Source organism: Alligator mississippiensis, chromosome 2, assembly GCF_030867095.1.
Source record: "Alligator mississippiensis isolate rAllMis1 chromosome 2, rAllMis1, whole genome shotgun sequence".
Taxonomy (NCBI): domain Eukaryota; kingdom Metazoa; phylum Chordata; order Crocodylia; family Alligatoridae; genus Alligator; species Alligator mississippiensis.
In genome coordinates this window covers 24,739,792-24,760,440 of record NC_081825.1, presented here as the reverse complement: position 1 = coordinate 24,760,440, position 20,649 = coordinate 24,739,792, and the positions used below count along the sequence as shown (strand labels likewise).

The 20,649-nt window shown below is 42.9% G+C and overlaps 1 protein-coding gene across 6 annotated transcripts in view; it reads right to left on the bottom strand.

The window, feature by feature from the left end:
- Positions 1-20,649, bottom strand: part of AFAP1 (actin filament associated protein 1) — a 206,325-nt gene that overhangs the window by 97,204 nt on the left and 88,472 nt on the right. For all 6 annotated transcript variants that reach the window (XM_059721546.1, XM_019479333.2, XM_059721547.1 and 3 more), the window contains one exon: positions 12,849-12,946. In XM_059721546.1, the coding sequence (XP_059577529.1) occupies positions 12,849-12,946 (98 nt within the window). The remainder of the gene's footprint in view (positions 1-12,848; positions 12,947-20,649) is intronic.

Sequence of the window (20,649 nt, the reverse complement as noted above, 5' to 3'; positions counted from 1 at the left end):
TTTCTCCAGTTGAATTCTGGACCTAATCAGATAGCTCAATATACATCGCTGTTTAACCAAGACCAAGGATTGAAGCAGAAAATTTTCAAAGAACTGGCCAACACTATGATGCCATTGTCAATTTAGGACAGGTATTGTTCAAACTTCACACAAAGCTGTGGTTTCTTCTAAACCTTGCGTTGCCCTGGGTACTCAAAAAAGATGCAAGAAACACCTTTTTGAAATGCAGATATTCATGATGCCACACCTAATACTGACAAAGATTGTCCTGATAGTAGTGACCCACAGGATGTCCAATCCTGAGCATTGCAACAAGCTGTGAAGTCAATGGCAGAGAAAGGAATAGGATTAAGATATTCTTACCACAAACTCTGTGATTTATTCACTTATTCTGCCTCACAGTGTGAATAACTGGTTGCCATTGGCATACATTTTTGCATATGAAGCACACTGTTATATTGCAGGCTGGGTAGGATAGACAAATATTTTTTCATGTGTTTGTAAAGTGCCAGAGCACATTGTTAAATAATAAATACGTAACAGTTTCCTTGGAGTTCTTCACATGTGGTGTAGAAAAGCTTAATCTGGAAGTAGTCTTCTACACTTAACTTTTTCTTAATTTATTTTTACTTTTATTGTCATACTTTTAATCATCGTAATTGTTTACTTCCATGTATTTTCCTACATCATCGCAAATTTTGTTTTAAAAAAGTATACCAGCTGCAGGTTAGAAACATTACCAGTTGAGATCTAGCAATCAAGTAAAAAGTAATCATGTATTTTTTGGTGAAGGATACAGTCAATTTAGCAATGTCATCTTTATATTTCCTTACAATGTTCAGATTCCTTTATTTGAATACCCTATATCAGCGGTAGGGAACCCCTGGCATGGGTGCCAGAGTATGGCACGCAAAGGCATTTTGCTTGGCATGCACACCTTGGACCGGATGGCAGGGAAGAGGCTGGGGCTGCGCTGCCACAACAAAGACTGGGTCTCTTGTGGCTCCCCTGCCACCTGCCCCTGGCATGCCGACATCTTACAAATCAAGGTTGTAGGTGTTTTTGGCACTCTACCCAAAAATGTTGCCATCCCCTGCCCTATATGTCTGGAGTATGTCTCATGGGGCAGATAACAAAAGGTAGCAGGAACTGGCAACACTACAACTGTTTACAGACTACAGTAGAGCATTGCATAAACCACACAGCCTATGGTAGGAGTGATGTTTCCTGAATGTGAAACATTTTCACTAGGGGCTGGCAACATCTTACAAGCTGCGAGCCAGAACAGCCTGGCTCTGGTCCAATGTGAGCTGAGTGGCTCCAGCAGCACGCCAGGGGTGGGAGACTTCCCCATGCCCACACTGGGGCCAGGCAGCTGGGAGCTGCACCCATGCTGCCACTGCTTCCCCCTCAGGTTTCCTGCTCTCTGGCTATGATGTGGGCATAGCTTTGAATCAGCTGTGCTGGGAGCCAGTATCTGCAAACTGTGTCCACACTACCATTGCTTCTTCCCACCAGCACTCTCCCCATGCCATGGACAGCTACAGCACAGCTCCCTACCACCTGGAAGCAGTGCCCATGCTGCAGCTGGGGGGGATACAAGGGAGCAGAAGAAGTGGCAGTTATACAAACACCATTTGCAGATTCCTGGACTTGGTAAAGCTACTGGAGAGGTGGGGAGCTGGGAAAAGTAGCGGTGGCATGACTGTAGCTCCCAGTTGCCAAGTCACAATGCAGGAGCAGGGAAAACTCCCCCATCACTGGTGTGTCACCAAAAACACCCAACACATGTCAGACCACAGCTGGGAGCCTAGGAAGCAGCAGCAGTTGTGCAGACACAGCTCCATACTGCCTGGCCCTGGCACAGGTATGGGCAAAACCCTCTAGCTCTGTGGGCCAGATCCAGCCGCAGGCCGTATGTTGCCAACAATCTCTTTATACCATCTCTATTGCCAAACTTGCCAAACAGCAGTTTTACCCATATAACAATTGGCAAGGCAGAATGGCACCTTACAGACTAAGTAGTTCAAGAGTTAGCTTGGAGAAGTTAGACTATAAGATGCTACCCTTCCATGCCTTCAGCTTAACTTCAGGCTTCAGGCTAACTACCTCTCCCCACAAATAACAAATGATCACAATAGGACTGTAAGAGCGTATCTTACTCTTCTAAAACAGGCTTTCCATTCTCTGATCATCCCAGACCCTCTTCTTTGAGCCTTCTCCAGTTCTGAACTCATCATTCTTGAATTCATCTTTCTTGAAGCGAGTCTTACTGAAGGAAGCACCAACAATGTACAAACAGATGACAAAGTTTTCCTCTCAGACTTTAGTCACATATAAGCACAGATAATAAAAGGAATGGAAACAATGGGATATTTTTAGTCATGTACAGAATCATAAAAGTCATGAATAATTTGGGACTTGAGGAGGTTAGTTGGTTCAAGGTCTTGCTCGCAACAAGATCATCCCTGTCCAAACTATCCAAGGACTTAAAGACCTTCACAATCTCTATAGGTAATTTCTTCTAGTACTTAGTCACTCCCTTAGAAAGTTATTTCTAATATCCATCTTAAAATTTTTCTTGTTGTAATTTAAGGTTGTAGCTCAGTGGTTCTCAACTTTTTAAGGCTCAAGACATCCTTCATTAGACTCAATGCACCTCTAAAAAAATTCCAGTTCTTAAAATTTAACTTTTTTTTGACTACAGAAAAACAGTAGAACAATCATTTAGTTGCAAACAACTCAGGAAGACCCCAGCACGTCAGAATGCTTTTAACACTCTGAATTCCTATTTGAAATCTCAGGGTTTATCTTGTGAATCATATTTCACACCTAACCATGCTAACATTGTGTTGTACCCCAAATGCTGCAGAACTCTGGTTAAGAATCGCTGCTGATATAGATGCAGGAGACAGTCAACCACCAGCTGTTTATACTTGAAGACGGTTATCACCTTCTCCCTGTTCCTAAATTCTCAGACTAAAGATAGCCTCAATTTTTTCAACTTTTCTCATACATCGTGTTTTCTAGGCTTCTGATAGTTTTGTTGCTTTCTTCTGGGCACTTCCTAAATTTGACCACATCTTTTTTTAGAAACATTGTGCCCAAAACTGGACACAGCCCTCCAAGTGAAACCTCACTCTTACTGAAAAAAGTAGAAGACTCACTTCAAGAAAGATGAATTCAAGAATGATGAGTTCAGAACTGGAGAAGGCTCAAAGCAGAGGGTCTGGGACGATCAGAGAATGGAAAGCTTAGAGTAGACAAGACTGCTCTCTCTGAGAATGCCCAGAGTAAGAATAATGTGAGGAAAAAGAACTACTGTATTTACTTGAATACAAGATGACTCTCCCTCCCCCTGCCCTCAATCAGCATAGGAAAAGAGCCCATTGTCTTTTAATCACATACAAGGAAATCTCACTAAATACACTGTCTATCATAAACCTGCTGCCAAAAGCAGCATGTGCTCAGTAATAAAAACCAACTATGAAGCTCATTAAAAGCAGCCAACACTAAGCACGTCTATAAAACCCATTAAAAAAAAAAAAAAAAAAAAAAAGCAGTTGCTGCTTCCCCAGAAGGAAACAAGCACTGGGCCTGGAGGTACTGCAATAGCAGGCCAGCACTTGGACAGGCCAGAGCAACCTCCAACACCCTCCCTCTGCACCAAAAATGCTGATGGAAACCCTTTTTCTCATGTGGCCCTTAAGAAAAGAAAAGAAAAGAAAAGAAAAGAAAAGAAAAGAAAAGAAAAGAAAGGCAGATGTTCCCTCCGCAGAGAACTGGCACAGAGTCTGGAGGTACTGCAATACCAGTCTGGTACTGGGAAGGTCAGAGCCAGCCCTGATGCTCTCCCCTAGGTGACAAAAATACTACATTTGATCTCATCCAAAAGGCCAAGGTGCTTATGGAAACCTACCACAAGGACAGATTAGTATAGCTCATCTGAATAAGACATATGGTAGTGTCCGTTAAGCATAAACTACCCTCACCACCAATACTTTTTCAAGTCACGGTAAGCCACAACATTGCATACACTTTGAGTTCCTCTTCACTCCCATAACCGAGCTGCTCCTTTCTTTCCCATTTCCATTAATTACTGCATTTTCACCAGCCTTAAACTTCTAGCAAACATCACCAAACAGGGTCCCAAGCAGTTGACCCAGAATCCCTGTGTCGTCCACTTTCTTAACCAGACACATGTGATTAGCATGGCTCCATTCTCAGGGAGGTGAAGCTGGATCTTCACTGGAGCATCTTAGGATTGACGACAAGAACACCTGGTTCCAGTCAGGGGTTGGGGGCTAATTAGTACACGGCTCCTTTGTGAAGAGGTATCTGGGGTACACAGCCATACTGAGCAGTGCTGAGCTGCAGGGCCACCATGGCTTGAAATGCTATTGACTCTGGTGGGGCCCAGCCCAATAAACTATACAGTAAATCATGAGCCTTTTTGCTTTGTATGATCGTCATGCACAGTTTGTACTACACATAAATAGGAGCCAAAATGGTGCTAAAAAAAAGTGTTTATAGAGTACCTGTGTTGTTTACTTTTTTCAGTTTTGCTCCTCACTTCCATGTGCTCAGGGGGAGCAGAGTCTGACAGGAAGGAGAGGGGAAAGGGACTGCAGGGTGAAAAAGTTGGGGGAAGCTGTGACAGTCAGGAGTTCTGCCTGCTTGAAGTGAAGTGCTTGCTGAGTGCCCCGTGACAGAGCAAGACCAGGTGTTTCCTGTTGTTTGTCTATGTTTTGCAAAATACAGTATAGCTAAGAGGTTTAGTTAAAGTTTAAAGAAAACTGTTATGAGGCCTTGTAAGCAGTTAAGTAGTGGCGCAGCTAAAATTGACCTTATATGGTATAACGCAAATGCTTGTGCTGCTATTGGTTAGCTATATAAGGAAAGATCTAGGTGTAAGATTGTGAGTAGCTGTAAACCAACAGCGTAGCTTAGGAAGCTATAAATATGCTGGCATGTCCAGGAATTGGCAGAAGGAAGACACAGCGCTGTAAAGGAAGCTACCATTTTGAAGATAGGCTGCTGACCTGGGTTTGGCGGGCTGGCAGATTTCGAGGAGCCCGAGGACCAAAAACCAGGGTCCTTCCTGGTACCCCCCTGGACAGTGTAGATCGGAGATGCCTGACTTCGCTGAGCTTTATCGAGAGAGACTTGTCATACACCAGGCATCAGAGGGGACTGCCAATAAGTTGCCGACGCGAGATAATACTGTTATTGTTGTCTTGTTTATACTACGCGTAGATGTGTGTATGTTAAATAAATAAACCTTTCTTACCTTTTCACTCCCAACCACTCTCTCAATCCCAAACCTTTCCGCTGGCGGCTGGGACAGGAAGCAGAGAGCAAACAGCTACCTGGTCTCTTCCCCTGCACCCCCAATCTTTATTTTCCCTGCTCTACTAGTGGGAAGGGAACAAATTCAAGGCAAACCTCCAACAATTAGATTCTATATCTTGGAAAACTATAACTAATTTATACATTTTTCATATACAGAATCTAATTATTGAGGGGTCAATCATAATCAGGGTCATCTTCTATTCAAGCAAATATGGTATTTAAATAAAATAACAATGCTGCCAAAAGAACAAATGACACAACTTGCTTTAGACTGGAAAGTACAAGAGTCCTAAGCATAAAGGGCATCTTTATATGTGCTCCAGGATTGGGGGAGAGGGCATTTTAATTGCAGCAGCTCTTGGGAGTCGCTCTAATTAAAACACCCACAGCGTCTCACATGTCCAGCATCCCGCACTTCAAAATGCTGGCTGGAAGCATGTTAATTAAAGCTTGTTCAATGAGTTTTAGTTAAAGCACCCTGCTGCCATTTTGAAATGTGGGGATGCTGAATACATGAGACACCAAGGCTGTTGGAGCCTTCTAATAAGACTCAATTGATTGAGTTTTAATTAGAACACGTTGGAGCAGGTTTTAGGCATGTGTATAGGTTCCCTAGAGTACTAAGGTTCAACTGCAATTGTGAAGCCTAATGGTTTTAAAACTGGGCTTGATAAATTTGTGAAAGGGATTAATTTATGTGATTTCCTGCCACAGCAAGGAACTGAGTTAATGACCCAAAAGGCCTATTCTAGTCCTACCGTTCATTGCTGAAGACCTTATCCAAAGGCCTTTTAAAATGAGATCATTATCCAGGCTTAAATCAAAGGTCTTTAGTATGTAACTTTTACTGAATTTATACAATTCAATTCTTTCACATTTTAAAATATTTAATTGAGAACATTTTTCAAATCCATTATCTTTGGGACTCTCTGATTAAAAAGCAAGACCAGAAAAAATGAGAAATATTCAACCCTTAAAGAAATCTCGAGATAAAATACAGAGATACAAGTTTATGTTTAGTATTAAAGAATCTTACTTTTCCTAAATCATAAGACCTATCTGCACATTTCAAGAAACCTCATAAAACCAGTATTTTTTCTGTTCAAAAACTGATTCATGTAACTGAGGACATGAACATTTCACTTCAGAAAAATCCCTTTGGTTTTATTATGTATTTTCTTCTCCAAGGTCACTGTCTCTTTTTTGGTATTTTCTAATAAAAAAGTCTGAGAGTATACCTGCAAGATAGCCAGATGAGGGGAGATTGTTAAAACCCACAATAGGAAACACATTTAGATGGAACACTCCTACAGCGTGAGTGTGTAGCGTATGTTGAGTAGTGAAGTGGGGGTAAAGGAAGAATTGACCTATTTCTTTGATTTATACCTACAGGGGGTCTGGCGTATTGCTGAACACTTGTTGCGGTTAAATAATTACTAGATTGTCAGCGTTCCAGGAAAAACAAAGAAATGTATCCAGTTTTGCTGTGAAATTCATGCAAAAATAGCAAAGCATGCTTTTTGCATTTTGGTTGTTTTTGGACAGCATAGAGCATTATCTCTGAAATCACTGACAGTCAGATGTAACAGGACAAGCAAACGCATAGAGGTTATAAATGTACTGTCACTATCATGCTGTGGATAATTTATGCTAGCCTTCCTCAGGCACATTTGAGCAGCAGGACACACAGGATGTTATTTCATTGCTTTGCTGTAAAATCTACTTTTAAATCAGCTTGGGTGATACCGCAGAGATGGGAGCTCAGGCATTAAGCCAGAAGCAGCTGAGCAGACAGCAGAGCATCAGCTCCTTTTCTATTCCAAACTCATGAGTTAAGAGTTGGTGCTTGTCCATCCTTTAAACTCAAGAGCAGAGAGAGTAGTTGTGTTACTCTGAATCCAAGCAAAAGGCAGGATAGATCTGTACCTTTGCAGGCTAACTAAATCAGAGATGTGTAGCATAATCTTTCAAGAGGCCAAGTTCACTTCATTAGATGCTGTGAAAGGACATACACAAAGCAGTCCATCAAATACAGTGATTTGAATATAAAGGACAAGGAAAGGAGGAAGAGAAGGGAGAGAGAGGAGGGCAGCAGAGCTGGAAGAGGCAAACAAATAATAAATCCACAGGGACAAAGGGAACATCAGTTCCAGAAAGACAAGTCTGTGACAGAACATTTTATTATGCCTGGGCAGTCCATCTCTGACTTTAGCATAGATGTTTTTAGACAACAAAACTTTAAAAAACAAACTTGAACAAGAAACTGCACAACATAAAATCATCCATGGATTGGATTGTGTTAAATATGGTCTAAACAGGGACTACAGATTCTTATCCCATTACCTGGATTAGGTTTGTGACCACTTTATCCCTACAGGTGTACTGCTTATTTGCTTTTCCCAAAACTTCCCCTCCTCCCTCCTCACCCCACTTTCCCTGTGTTTTGTATTCAAATCACGCTCTCTATTTGAAACACTGCTTCGTGCAAGTCCTTTCACTGCACCTGATAAAGCTAGCTCAGGCTCATGAAAGCTTATGCTTTACCTAGTCTATAGGGTGCAAATCTACCCTGCCTTTTGACTCAAAACCGTATCACAGCGACATCTGCTACATGATACCTCGTGCAGACTTAGAGACAAGGCAAACACTAGGCCTGTGCGAAGCGACAAGTATTCACTTCGGATTTGGATTCAGTCAATTCGGAGTACAGTGATTTGATTTGCAGATTCGAATCACTGTCCTGAATCGATTTGGCTGAATCAGATTCAAAAGATTTGGTGCCGCTTCAGAGATTTGGCCATAACATAAATTAAACAGGCAGGTGACACAGCTGCCTTCTGCTGGTAAGTCTGTTGGGGTTGGAGGAGAGGGGAGAGAAAGGGCATGGGGGCGGTAGGGTTTAGGGCTGGAACTGGGACAAGCAGCCCAGCTGGGGCGGGGGGGGCACAGGAGGCAGACGCGGCAGTGCTCAGAGCGGGGGCTCTGCCCTGCTGCTGCTTGCCTAGCTGGCATGGAGGGAGCGTAATGCAGGTGCAGCTCACTCTGGGTGAAAGGGGACAAGTGGCAGAGGGGTATAGCCCCCACTCCCAGTGCTGCTGCGCACACATCAGTGCTGGGAAAAGGGACTCTGCCCTTCTGCTGCTTGTCAGCCAGCGCAGAGGTTCAAATATTATCTTGATGTGCTAGGTAAGGAGTTTACTGTATTTTGCTTCTTTGCATGTGGATATCCTCCCCACTGTAAAATCAATACAAAATTTGATATGAGAAAGTCTGGAGAGATGTCCACAGTTTTAAAGGAAATCATGTACTCCACCTGCCCATGCATATACAGGTTTCCCTCCTTTATGCTATACATGCGTTCCTGGAAAATGGCACATGGGTTCCCTTTATGTGAATTTGAGTCATTTTACAATGTTACAAATAGGGATGCGTTCCAAGACTTCGACTGTACCGACCCCAGGCCCATTTCTACCACTTCTACAAGACAGTTTTGGTACTCATCAAAAGCAGACAGTACACACAAGCACAGGGCACTATCGTAATGGGGATGGATGGCAACTACAGAAACATGCGTCACAGACACCAAGCGAGGAGCACAGCTCCACACAGGAGACTGTATTTTGGTGTGCGACACTCACAATGCACCACAGCTGACTGCAGCCTTCCACCACACCGATCACATAAAAGAGTGAATTTACCTCGCATATAACAAATTTTTGGTATAAAAACAATCATCGCACAAGAGCGAATTCGCACATACAGAACCTGCAGAAAGCGAGGGAAACCTGTACTTGGCTCCAGCTACTGCTCTGAAGAGCACTGAATTTCTTCTCACCCACATGGCCCTAAATGTAAAAGAAGGAAGTCTGAAATGTCAACCCAGACTAAAGTTTTGAACTGAGAACTCTTTGAATGCCAGCAAATATCTGTGCAAATGAAACTTGAATTTGATGTGCTGAAAATTAAATTTAAAAGCAAAGCACACCCTGAAGAGTCTTTCCCAGTACTGCTGGAAACATTTGGGAACAAGAAGAATGAGGAAGTACTCCATGCTCAAACTAAATCCATGCATTTCAGCAACATAAGGGCTCCTGCCCAAGACTGAGGCTCCGCAGCACTAAGTACTATTCAAATGTTAGTAACAGGTATCCTCTGCCCTTGGAGAGCTTAGACTAAACAGTCACATTGCCTGCGACACTTCCTAACAGACCTCAATGTGGCACTTCAACTGGAAAAAAAGAACCAAGAAACAGCAGTACCTGCCAGCACCAGCACCAGCAAACAGGACTGAGAAAAGGAACAGAGAAAAGTCTACCTCTTTCATTATAGAAAAATAAAATCAGCTCAGTTCTCTACCTTTCCTGAGCAGATCAGCTCAAGATAGACAGGCAGCATCTGCTTCAGAGAGCACAGCCCAAACTCCAGAGGAAGTATGAGCAGTACTACTGGTAGGACAGAGAAAGGAGCAATGTTCAATTTCCACTTTATGATATTGGAGCCACACAAGTGATGAAAGTATATAATGAAACAGCAGCACATCGAAGAAAAGTCTTTGCTTGGAAATAAAAAGCCAAAAATACGTGCAGTTCAATGCAGCTGAAGCAATGTTTGCAAAGCCATAACTTCATTTATACTTTCCATCCCCTATCAAAATAATTTTAACCATTATTAATCAGAATTAATAATGTAATGCTGGCTTCTCAGTTGAGAGGTAGCTGGCACATGGGACTGCCCTTGAGCTGTGTTCCCCCACCCAAAACTAACTTCTTCCTACAATCAAATACTGGCTACTCTAGTTATCTGTTCAAAGGCAGAAGAATAACATTCAGAGAGATGAGCCATACAAAATGCTATAATTTCACAGTACTCCTGATCCTTAATTGAAGGCCTCAGATGCCTCAGGACTCAGTACATACACAACCTGATTTTCCAGGAAACTAAAACATCTCTTACACAAAAATGGTACTATTTTCATAGCCAGAATTACTTCTGTTTAGAGGCCTAACTGGGCAGTGCCGGCTGCCAGACTGCCGGCAGAGGCGGTGCAGCTGGTCTAAAGCAGCAGCAGCTGTTATTTTTGCACCCTCCATCTAAGTTAGTACCTGGGGCTGCTACCCTGATTGCCCCCCATTTTAGTTATACTACTGTTTCTGCTTAAGGCCACTTATTCTAGCTGGCTCTAACTTTAAGCAGTTCCTCACAATATCTTACAGCAATGCTTTTGTTACTTCAGAATTTAAGAGACCAGAACTGCAAAACATCATTGACCTATCAGTTTTCAAACCACACTCCATATTCAAACCACATACCAGTTTTACCCCTTACCAATTTTAACAAATGCTTAATCAGCTTCAGCAGGATTAATAATATGTATATACTTTCATAAGAGAGAAGAGAATCAGGCAGATTATTTTCTAGTGACTAGAAGAACGCAGATGGCAATTTCTAAAGTTTATTAAATGAAGCCTATTCAAATACCAGAGAGTGACAAAGTAAACGTTATCTTGAATCTCTGGAGTCTGTACTGAAAGGCCACATTTTCAAAACAATACACAGGCATTTTACATATCATGTTCTTATTTTTCTTCAGTAATTCCTCCTTTTTATGCTATTTACTTCTCATATGAAAAAAATCATTTGCAAGCACTATAAAGCTTGGAATATGCACACTAGTTTGAAATGCATATTAAATGTGTTCATTTTTTAATTAACTCATATCTACTGCAAAATGATTTTATGTACCTATCTACAAAGAACATTCATATACATTTTAGCTGAGGATTGACAGAGTTTATGTGCACAGTCTTTGTATGGATGTTACTAACAAAATGTTCCCCTTCCAAGTGGTTAGAAAACCTATTAGATAAAAATCCTAATATTTAAGGGCAAAAACTGAATGCTAGCTGACAGTGATACAAAAGAAACTATGACCAGGTCATTCAGGACTACCCACCTTAGGACTTTTTGTACCTTCTCCTACACCATCTTCTACCAGCACAGCCCATACAGAATACTGGACAAGGCAAATCATAAGCCCTTTACTGACAATCCACAGTCATTGGTTGCTATTACTTTTTCAGGTGAGTAAACTTAAGTATACTAAAACAAGTTGTATAAGAGATAATTCAGGGAGAGACTGAGACAAAAGAGCTAGATTACCCAGCCTCACTTCCATATAAAAGAATACTGAAAACTACAGAATTTGCTTGAATATAAGACAAAGATTTTCCCCCAGTCATCATAGGAGTGGGGGGAGGTGGGGGAGGGAGCCCCTCACCTTATATTTGCATACGAAGTGGAGGGAGGAGGCAGCAGCTCCTGTGGTTCCAACTCTGGCCCAGAGTCAGACCCAGGGCAGCCTCTTGCCCTCCCCCCCCCACTTCCCTCCTGCAGCTTCTGCCTTCCTGCCTGCTTACTGTCCAGGCACAGGTCAACTCTGGCTGCAGCTCGGGTCTTTCCCAGGCATGGAGCACATGGAAAGTCTTTCCTTTGCCCAGCTGATCATCAGCACCGACACTGCTGCATAGCCAGGCAAGCTTCCCCGTGCTGTGCTCCAAGCAATCTGATGGTAAGTTGGCGGGGGGGGGGGGCGGGCAGGCAAAGGCTGTAGGGTGCTGGGGATGCAAGGGGGGGGGCAGAAAGGCTACAGGAGGAAGAAGTGGGCAGGGCAGAGGGCAAGGGGGCCACCTGACCCCCTCTCCAGCTGCTGTTTTCCCTGCTGTAGCAGTGAGGGGTGGGTAAGATTGAAGACAACCCTCCATTACTTAGATTCTATACCTGAAAAATGATAACAAATTGACATATTTTCGATATAGAGAATATAATTATTGGGAGGGGGTGAGGAATCATCGTATATTCAGGGCCATTTTATATTCAAGTAAATACAGTACCTTGCAAGCTCCACCTCCCACACATTTCTACACTATAAAACTAGATCATAGTGAGCACTGAAACTTTTCTGAAACAATACATATATATACATTGGTAACAAATAAGTAAAAAAAAAAAAAGCATTATCTAACTCTCAGAACAAGTATTTTCAGATGTTCTTCTCAAAATATGCTTGTACTCTTCAGAATTATTGCCAAGTCAATAACTAAGAAAGATTAAAACTTGCTTATTAGGTCACTTTTCAACAAGACAGCTGTTACCAACCAACTGGAGGATTTTAAAAGCAGATCTCAGTCAAGAGTATATATATTCTAGAGGCATCTCTGTAACTCTAACCTTTCGCTTATTTTGTAGGGAATTTCCTGAACTATGGAATGACCTTTGCTGAACATCACTGAAGTCTTTATAAAAAGAAACTTTATTTTTTCCTGCAAGACAAATTCAGTTGAAGGCTCTGTTTTGTTAATTATATATTGCAGAAAAGAAGTTGTGTCACATGACACTATCCCTGCCTTCCTCAGAGCAACTTTCCTTTAATTATGTTAGAAGTTATTACAACAGTAGTAAAGAAATATTTTCTAATTATTAGTTACAATAACACTCACCAGCCATTGCTGAGGTATCTCTGGCAGAGGCATCTGAGGAGGGGCAGGTAAACTATTGGAGACTTCTTGTTTTTGTACATGTTCTTTTATTTCAAAACCTAAAGAAGAGACATATGTTTCACTTAAAAACAGTAATCACTAAAATGCTAAAATGGGATGCTGTTCTACCATATCTATCTAATGGGCATTCAATCCATCCTTAAGTTCAAAGTACTTCTGAACATCATTTATAAGTAAAACAGAACATTTTAACTTATATTTCACCTATATAAAATGGAATATTTTTGGCATCCAAACTTAACCAGTGCAAATCAGAGATTTTTCTGCCTTCAAAAATGGCAGAGCAGTGTCTAATTAGTGCAATCTTAAATGTCCAGACTACAACCTTTCTTCTCAAACTTATTGCCAGATCTTAAATCACTTTCAAAGCGCCATGGTTAAATGTATTGCCAACACAATAGGTAAAACACTGGTGGTTCACACTTCTAATTAAACAGAATAAATATATACACACAAGAAACTTCCTATAAAAAACAAAGCCAATCTGGTTTGGCCAGATACAGAACTGCTTGGCAAGAAGAGCTGTGTTCAGATCAGGCACCTGGAAACTACACCTGGACTGCCACTGGTTTTCCTTGTGCTCCCTTCCCCCAGCTGCAGTGGGGGCACCACTTCCAGCTGGTGAGGAGCTTGTCCAGAGCTCCATAGCTAGGAGTTGTGTTGCAGGGGCAGACAGTAGAGAAGCAGCAATAGCATGAATGCTGCTTCCAGCTGCCCCAGCTCAGCTACCCACTGGCTGGAGGCTGTGCCCATGATCCAGCTGGAGAGCATGGGACTAGAAGCAATTCCTAGCTGCATGGGAGCAGGCAAACCCCAGGCCACTGATGCTCTACCAAAGCCCCTGGCTCATGTTGGACTGGAGCCAAGATAGTCTGGTCCACATCTTGTCAAGGTTGCTGGCTGCTGCATTCAGGGATCTAAATGGTCAAAACCTAACCAATTTTACCAGACAGCCTACTAGCTAAAAGGCTAGAAATTTAATGCATCGCATTGGAGCCCAGATTCAGAAAGAACCCCTGTTCAAACTCAGAGGTTGCACACCCAGTCACTGGTTACCACATTAGAAGATATGAATGAAAGAAGCAATAAGTGGAGAGATTCTCGGAGATTCTCCTTTGTAGGATTTTCTTTGTTCAAGCTTGGCTGTTTTTTATGAGGGTTATAGATTTGAAAAGCCCTCATGGGGACAGATTTTCCTTAGTGTAACTACCACTGGAAAAAGACAAGTATTAACCTCTGACCGGTGGTCATAAAAAGGAAACAACTGACTGGTTCTGTCATTCTAAGGTGGGAAACCCAGTCAAAACTCAAGCACTTCATAGAAACATGGTATAGTTCATCAAAAAATCAGAACCGGAGATTAGGGTGCACTGTGTTGGCATACATTCAATCAATGCAGTTGCAGCCTGCTTAGTGCTTACTCCTTGGGCTGAATTTTGTTCCTAGTATTTTGTTTACTTTTTAAATATATATTTACACAGTCAAATGGACATCATTTGGCCAATTCCATATGATTCTCAAAAGTGTAATCAATGATGAAATGTTTCCTGTCATAATAACTTAGTCCCACTGGGTGTGAAGTAATGGAAAGGAAAAACAAAGCCGATAAAGTAAACTGACAAGGTGCCAGAGAGTCCTTTTTCTTGTTAAAAATCTAGTTTAGAGATGTTTCTTGGGAAATACTCCAAAATAATTTATTTTGAAAAATGTTACAGCTGAAATGTGACTCTTTATGGGGAACAACTGCACGTTAAAATTTTTTACCCATATCTAACTCTCTTTCCCTTCTCTGCTCTGTTTTAATGGTAACAAGAAAGGGATTTCTTACTAGGAAAAAAAATCAAAATTAGTCATACTGAATATATAAACATAGATTTCCTCAAGGTTTTAATACTTTTCTGTTTGATAGTAGCCAAACTGTATGCCATAATAACCCATCATTTATTCCAGGGCCTTGGGTCACTGCCTGCCACATATAGCTTGTAGGGCGTAGAGCCAGACCAAGGCACATATCACATGCAGGGCCAGTTCAGGACATGTGATGCATGTGATGCCTGAATCAGATTGGCCCTGCAAGCTGGATCTGGGACTGGTCCAGACTGGCCCCGCAGACCAGCCCCCCGTACCGTGTGCAGCGTGCCAGGCTGGGACTGGCAGAGGTGGATTAATGTATAGGTCCACAGGGCTCGGGCCCAGAGGCCCCAGCATGCTTGGGTTTCCTTGGTGAACAGTGGGTTTCCCCTTGCAGGCAGGCAGTATTTTAGCCTGCAAGGGGTCCTGTTTGGGGCTGCCCAGATCAAGACACAGGGGGTGCTGCATGCATGTGCATGGCAATACATACACACACGGCCAGGAAAACAGCCAGGCAGTATGAAGAGCATCTCCCTGCAGGTAAGTCTATGCAGGGGAAGGGTGAGGGTGTGTGTGTGTGTGTGTGTGTGTGTGTGTGGGGGGGGGGGGGCAGGGGCTCAGATCAAGGCCCCCGTGGTGAGGGAGGGAGTGGGAAGGGCAGGGGCTGGGGGTGCTGTCCAGCCAGGGTGGTGCATGGAATCTGGGGCTGGGGTGAGGAGCGGGACAGAACCACAGGTGGCTCATCCAGAGGGTGCATCCCATCACTGTGTGTACCACCCAAGGGTGGCATGGGGTGCATGTGCTCCCCCTCCCCCCCCCCCCGATTTGTGCACGGGGTGGATGCAAGCTGCTCACTGTGGACTTGGGGCTCTCTGCCCTGCTGCCTTTGCCCTGGGAGCCCCATGCAAGCCATGCACCCCTGCCCACCTGGCAGCAGTGGGGGTGGCAAGTTGTGTCTCCTGCTGTGGGGTCAGGAGGCCCGTGGCCAGTGTGGAGCCCCTGGGGCAAAAGCAGCAGAGCAGAGAGCCCCAAACCCACAGCAAGCAGCCCACATCCACCTTCACCCTGCTCAGCTCTACTCCAGCTGTGCTGGAGGGAGGTGGGGATGGAGAGCAGGGAGGAGAGGTGGGCACGTGCCACCCCACCCTGAGCCCAGCCAGGTCCATTCAGCCTCCCTTGTGGGGCATGGAGGCCTGCCCCACCCTAGACAGCAGCAGCACCAGGACTGTGAAAGAGAAGTCTCAGTTTCATACAGTGAAACAAACAGTGTTAACTGAATTTTTGTTTGAAACCTTCAGTTTGTTCAAACCGAGGAGCAGGGAAATCAAAAGGGGAATTTCAAGATATATGAATATATATATATTACCATATTCATAGATTCATAGATTGTTAAGGGCTGGAAGGGACCTTGTAGATGATTGTAGTCCCCCTGCAGTAGGCAAGAAAAGACAACTGGGGTCAAGTGACCACAGTGAGGTGAATGTCCAGTCTCCTCTTGAAGACTTCCAGGGTAGGTGACTGCACCCCTACTGGAGGGAGTTTATTCCACAGTCTGGACACCCTGACTGCGAAGGAGTTTTTCCTGGAATTGAGCCTGAAGTGGCCTTCCATGAGTTTGTATCCATTGTTCCTGGCTTTTCTCAGGGGTGCCCTAGTGAACAGCTGTTTACTGAGTTCTTGGCAGAGGGTGTTTATTTATTTTTATTATATATAAATATTTAGCTAAAATTAGCTAATTAAAATTAGCTAAAAGAAAGTTACAGTTTGTGTGTTTCAGGGAAGCACTAGTATCCTTCAAGAGGAGGTTAGATAAGCATCTAGCTGGGATCATCTAGACCCAGCACTCTTTCCTGCCTATGCAGGGGGTCGGACTCGATGATCTATTGAGGTCCCTTCCAACCCTAACATCTGTGAATCTATCACCCCTCAAAAAAAAATCTTTATAAATTTCTACACCTTTAAAAAACAAACAAACATTTTTTTCTGTTTATTTCCAGAACTTCTAGAATATCCAGCCAGTTCCCAACTTCCACATAATTATTGATCAACTATCCCTAAATTTACCTATGGTTTGCTTCAATTATGGCAATAAACTGTTGATTTTTCAGGTGTTTAGGATTTAAAGTGTAATAAAGATTTTGAAGTGTAGTTCTACCAGGCCATTGATATAATTTAAGAAGTGGCTTACACTGTCCTCACAGATCTGCACAGGATAGGTATAACACTATTTTAGTGGCCAGAAATAGAATGATTGCTGTGTTTGGTTATATAGCTTTATTTTACTGCATTGAACAAACAAAACAACAGTTTGGTGGGGAATTTAATGTTGAACTTTTAATAGCCAGTCTTCAACTGTCAGTAACAAAGTATCCAAAAGAACTCCAGGCCATCATTCCAATGATCAATTACCCTACCATTAAGAATTTGCGCTTTATTTCTAGTTCAACTTGGTCTATTTTCAACTTCCATCCACAGCATCTTTAACAAGCTCCTGGAGCCTCTCACTGTAAAACAATTTCAGTCCTTCAGTCATTCCTGAGGCGCTTCTCTGAATTGTCCAAAATCTGTCAACAACTTTCTTGAATTCTGGGCATCTTTCCATTCCTTCTATTGAGGCAGAGATGCAAGATAAAAGGAGTGCAAGAGTTCTGGGACCAGCAGGAAAAGAAGCAGAGAGAGAGAGCGCAAAAGTGAATATGATTCTATACCTATAGCCCCATGATGAAGGCACTTTTCTCAGACAGGCGAGTCCCAGGTTTTAGTCCCTGCTCCCAAGACTGTTTACATTTTATATTTGCATTTATTCTAGGTGGTCATTGGTTAATAACCAGAAAGAACCTCGGCAGCAAGGTGGTGCTACTGAAGCTCAGTATCAACAAGTTAATTCCCATCTCCAGTTGATACTGGCTATCAGTGATCATCAATTCACTTGGTATTTTTTCAAACAAGCTCCTCCTACTTAGGAGGAACTCCCTTTAAATATAAGAATACCTGCATTATCCTCCTTCAAATCTCTTCCCTAAGATTGCCCTTGGCCATAAACTTGACAACAATAAGACTGCCTACCATACTAACCAGTAACGTCTGACCTTTTCTTTGAGCTGCCCTGTCTACTGACCTGTTTTCTCTTGTCTGAGATGATAAGCTCTTTAGGTCAGGACTGACTTCTTGCTTTGTATTTTGTATAGCACCCGGTCCAAGATTCATAGATTCATGGATGCTAGGATCGGAAGGGACCTCAATGGACCATTGAGTCCAACCATGGCAGAAAAAAGTGCTGGGGTCATGTGATCCTAGCCAGGTGCTTATCCAGTCTCTTCTTGAAGACCCCCAAGGTAGGGGATAGCACCATCTCTGTTGGAAGCCCGTTCCAGATATTGGCAATCCCAAACATGAAGAAGTTTACTGATGTCCAACCTAACTATCAGTTTGTGGCCATTGTTCCTGGTTATTCCAAGGGATGCCCTGGTAAACAGAGCATCTCCTATTCCCTGCTGCCCCCATTTCCCACCACCTTGGTGAATTTGTATACTGCCACAAGATCCCTGCCTCAGCCTTCTCTTGCAGAGGCTGAAGAGGTCCAGGTCCCTCAGCCTTTACTCATAGGGCCTTCCCTGCAGGCCTCAAATCATACAAGTGGCCCTCCTCTGGACCCTCTCAAGGTTGTTCACATCCCTCTTGAATTGAGGTGCCCAGAACTGGACACAGTACTCCAGCTGCGGCCTGACTAGTGCTGCATAAAGTGCTGCATTACCTCCCTGGACCTATTTGTGATGCACCTACTAATGCATGACAAGTGCAGTTAGCTCTGCTAATTACTTCATCACATTGACAGCTCATATTCATCTTGGAGTCTACAACAACTTCGAGATCTCTTCCTGCCGCTGTGCTGCTGAGAAGGTCTTCCCTCAGCCTATAGGTGTGCTGGTGATTCCCTCTCCCTAGGTGCAGCATCTTGCACTTGTCCTTGTTGAACTGCATCCTATTGTTCTCTGTCCACTTTTCTAAACTGTCCAGGTCCACCTGGATTTGGTTTCTTCCCATCGGTGTTTTTACTTTACCCCATAGTTTTGTGTCATCTGCAAATTTGGACAGAGTGCTTTCCACACCCTCATCCAGGTTGCTGATGAAGATATTGAACAGCACCGGCCCAAGGACCAAAGCTTGGGGGACCCCACTGCCCACTCTTTCGAGGTAGATACCAATCCGTCCACCACCACTCTCTGAGTACAATCCTTAAGCCAATTTGCCATCCACATGACTGTGTATGTCTATGGCACAGCCGTTCAATTTGTTTACAACAACAGGATGGGATACCATGTCGAAGGCTTTCTTAAAGTGACATCTACACTTGACTCCTGCATCTAAGCATTTAGTGACCTAGTCATAGAAAGAAACAAGGTTAATCAGGCAGGATCTACCTGCTATGAACCCATGCTGGGTGCCCTTCAGCACTATATTACCCACTGGACTCCTACAAATATGATCCTTGATAATTTTTTCCAAGGGTTTTCCCAAGGATAGAGGTGAGGCTAACTGGTCTGTAGTTACCCGGATCCTCCTTCCTCCCTTCTTCAAAATAGGGACCACATGGGCCCTTTTCCAGTCCTCTGGGACCTCACCTGAGCACCATGAGTACTCAAACAGCCAGGCCAGTGGCTCTGCTATGACACTGGCAAATTCTTTCGGCACCCTTGGATGTAGCTCATCCAGTCCCACCGACTTAAATACATCCACAAACAACACTAGGTCGGTGCTGACAGTAGGTGGGCTGGTGTTCCTCCTGCTTGTATCTGTAATGCATTTGGAAGCTTTGTCTAGATCTGTTGGTCCATGACTGGAATTCATATGAAGCACAATAACAGTGCAACATAGTACTAATTGTAAGAGCTGCATAGTAGAAAAAATAATGCTTTTTTCAGCATCTAAAGTTAGAAAGTCACTTGTATATATTTAATGCGATGAATAATGTTTCATATTCATTCAATATTATATAATCTGTGGCACTCTCTGAAATAAAGCTACGCAGCTAATTTCCTAAGCCAGTAGCCAATACTTTATTGTTTGAGACTAATTAATTGCATTGGTTAGTCTGATCAATAGTCAATTGGATTTTCATCCTTTTTCAGAAGCATAACTATGCTGGCTTCCAGGCAAAATTAGGCAATTTTCCTTGTTCAAGAGAGACTGAACATTTGACATAAGCAAGACATCAGAAGCTCCTTTAAAGATGTATAGACCTTGCTGCTAAAGGTGACCAGCCCTGGATATTTGCCATTTGGGAGGTTCCCTGTAATATTCTGAACTTCCTTTGCTGATATACCATCTTCGGATTCGACCTCTTCTATATTTTTAACCAGTCTTTAGCATAGTTGAAATCTCCAAGAGTGTATTGCAATGGAGTCTCCAAAAGTGAATGCGTTGTTTTTGTAAAATTTTAATATATTTATCTCTTTATGAGCTGTTTATGTCCTTCTATTCCAGCTGCAAGAATAATGGCTAGGGCATGAATGAAAGGACACAAATTAAAAATGTTGTAACCACTGCATTTTAGCTATAATGTACAATAACTGACAGAGTAAGGAATGTAACATGTACTACTGTTCAACAACAGTAGATTTCTTGAATTACAAAAGATCCTAATAATTTGACACTTTGATTGTTGCATATGGGCTTTCTGAAAATATCAGGGTCAAAGTTAAGTTTGTGAAGTTGTTTTAAATGGAGTGCTGACATGAAAGATTTATTTAAGTGGCAACATTTAAAAAAAAAAAAACCAACAACACCATTACTCAAAATTCCTTTCTGGTTCTTTTGTTTTCCTCCCCAACATTTCCTGCGTGGGAGAGGGAGATGGGGCGACATTAGCCTTGCCAGAGAGTAACATGAA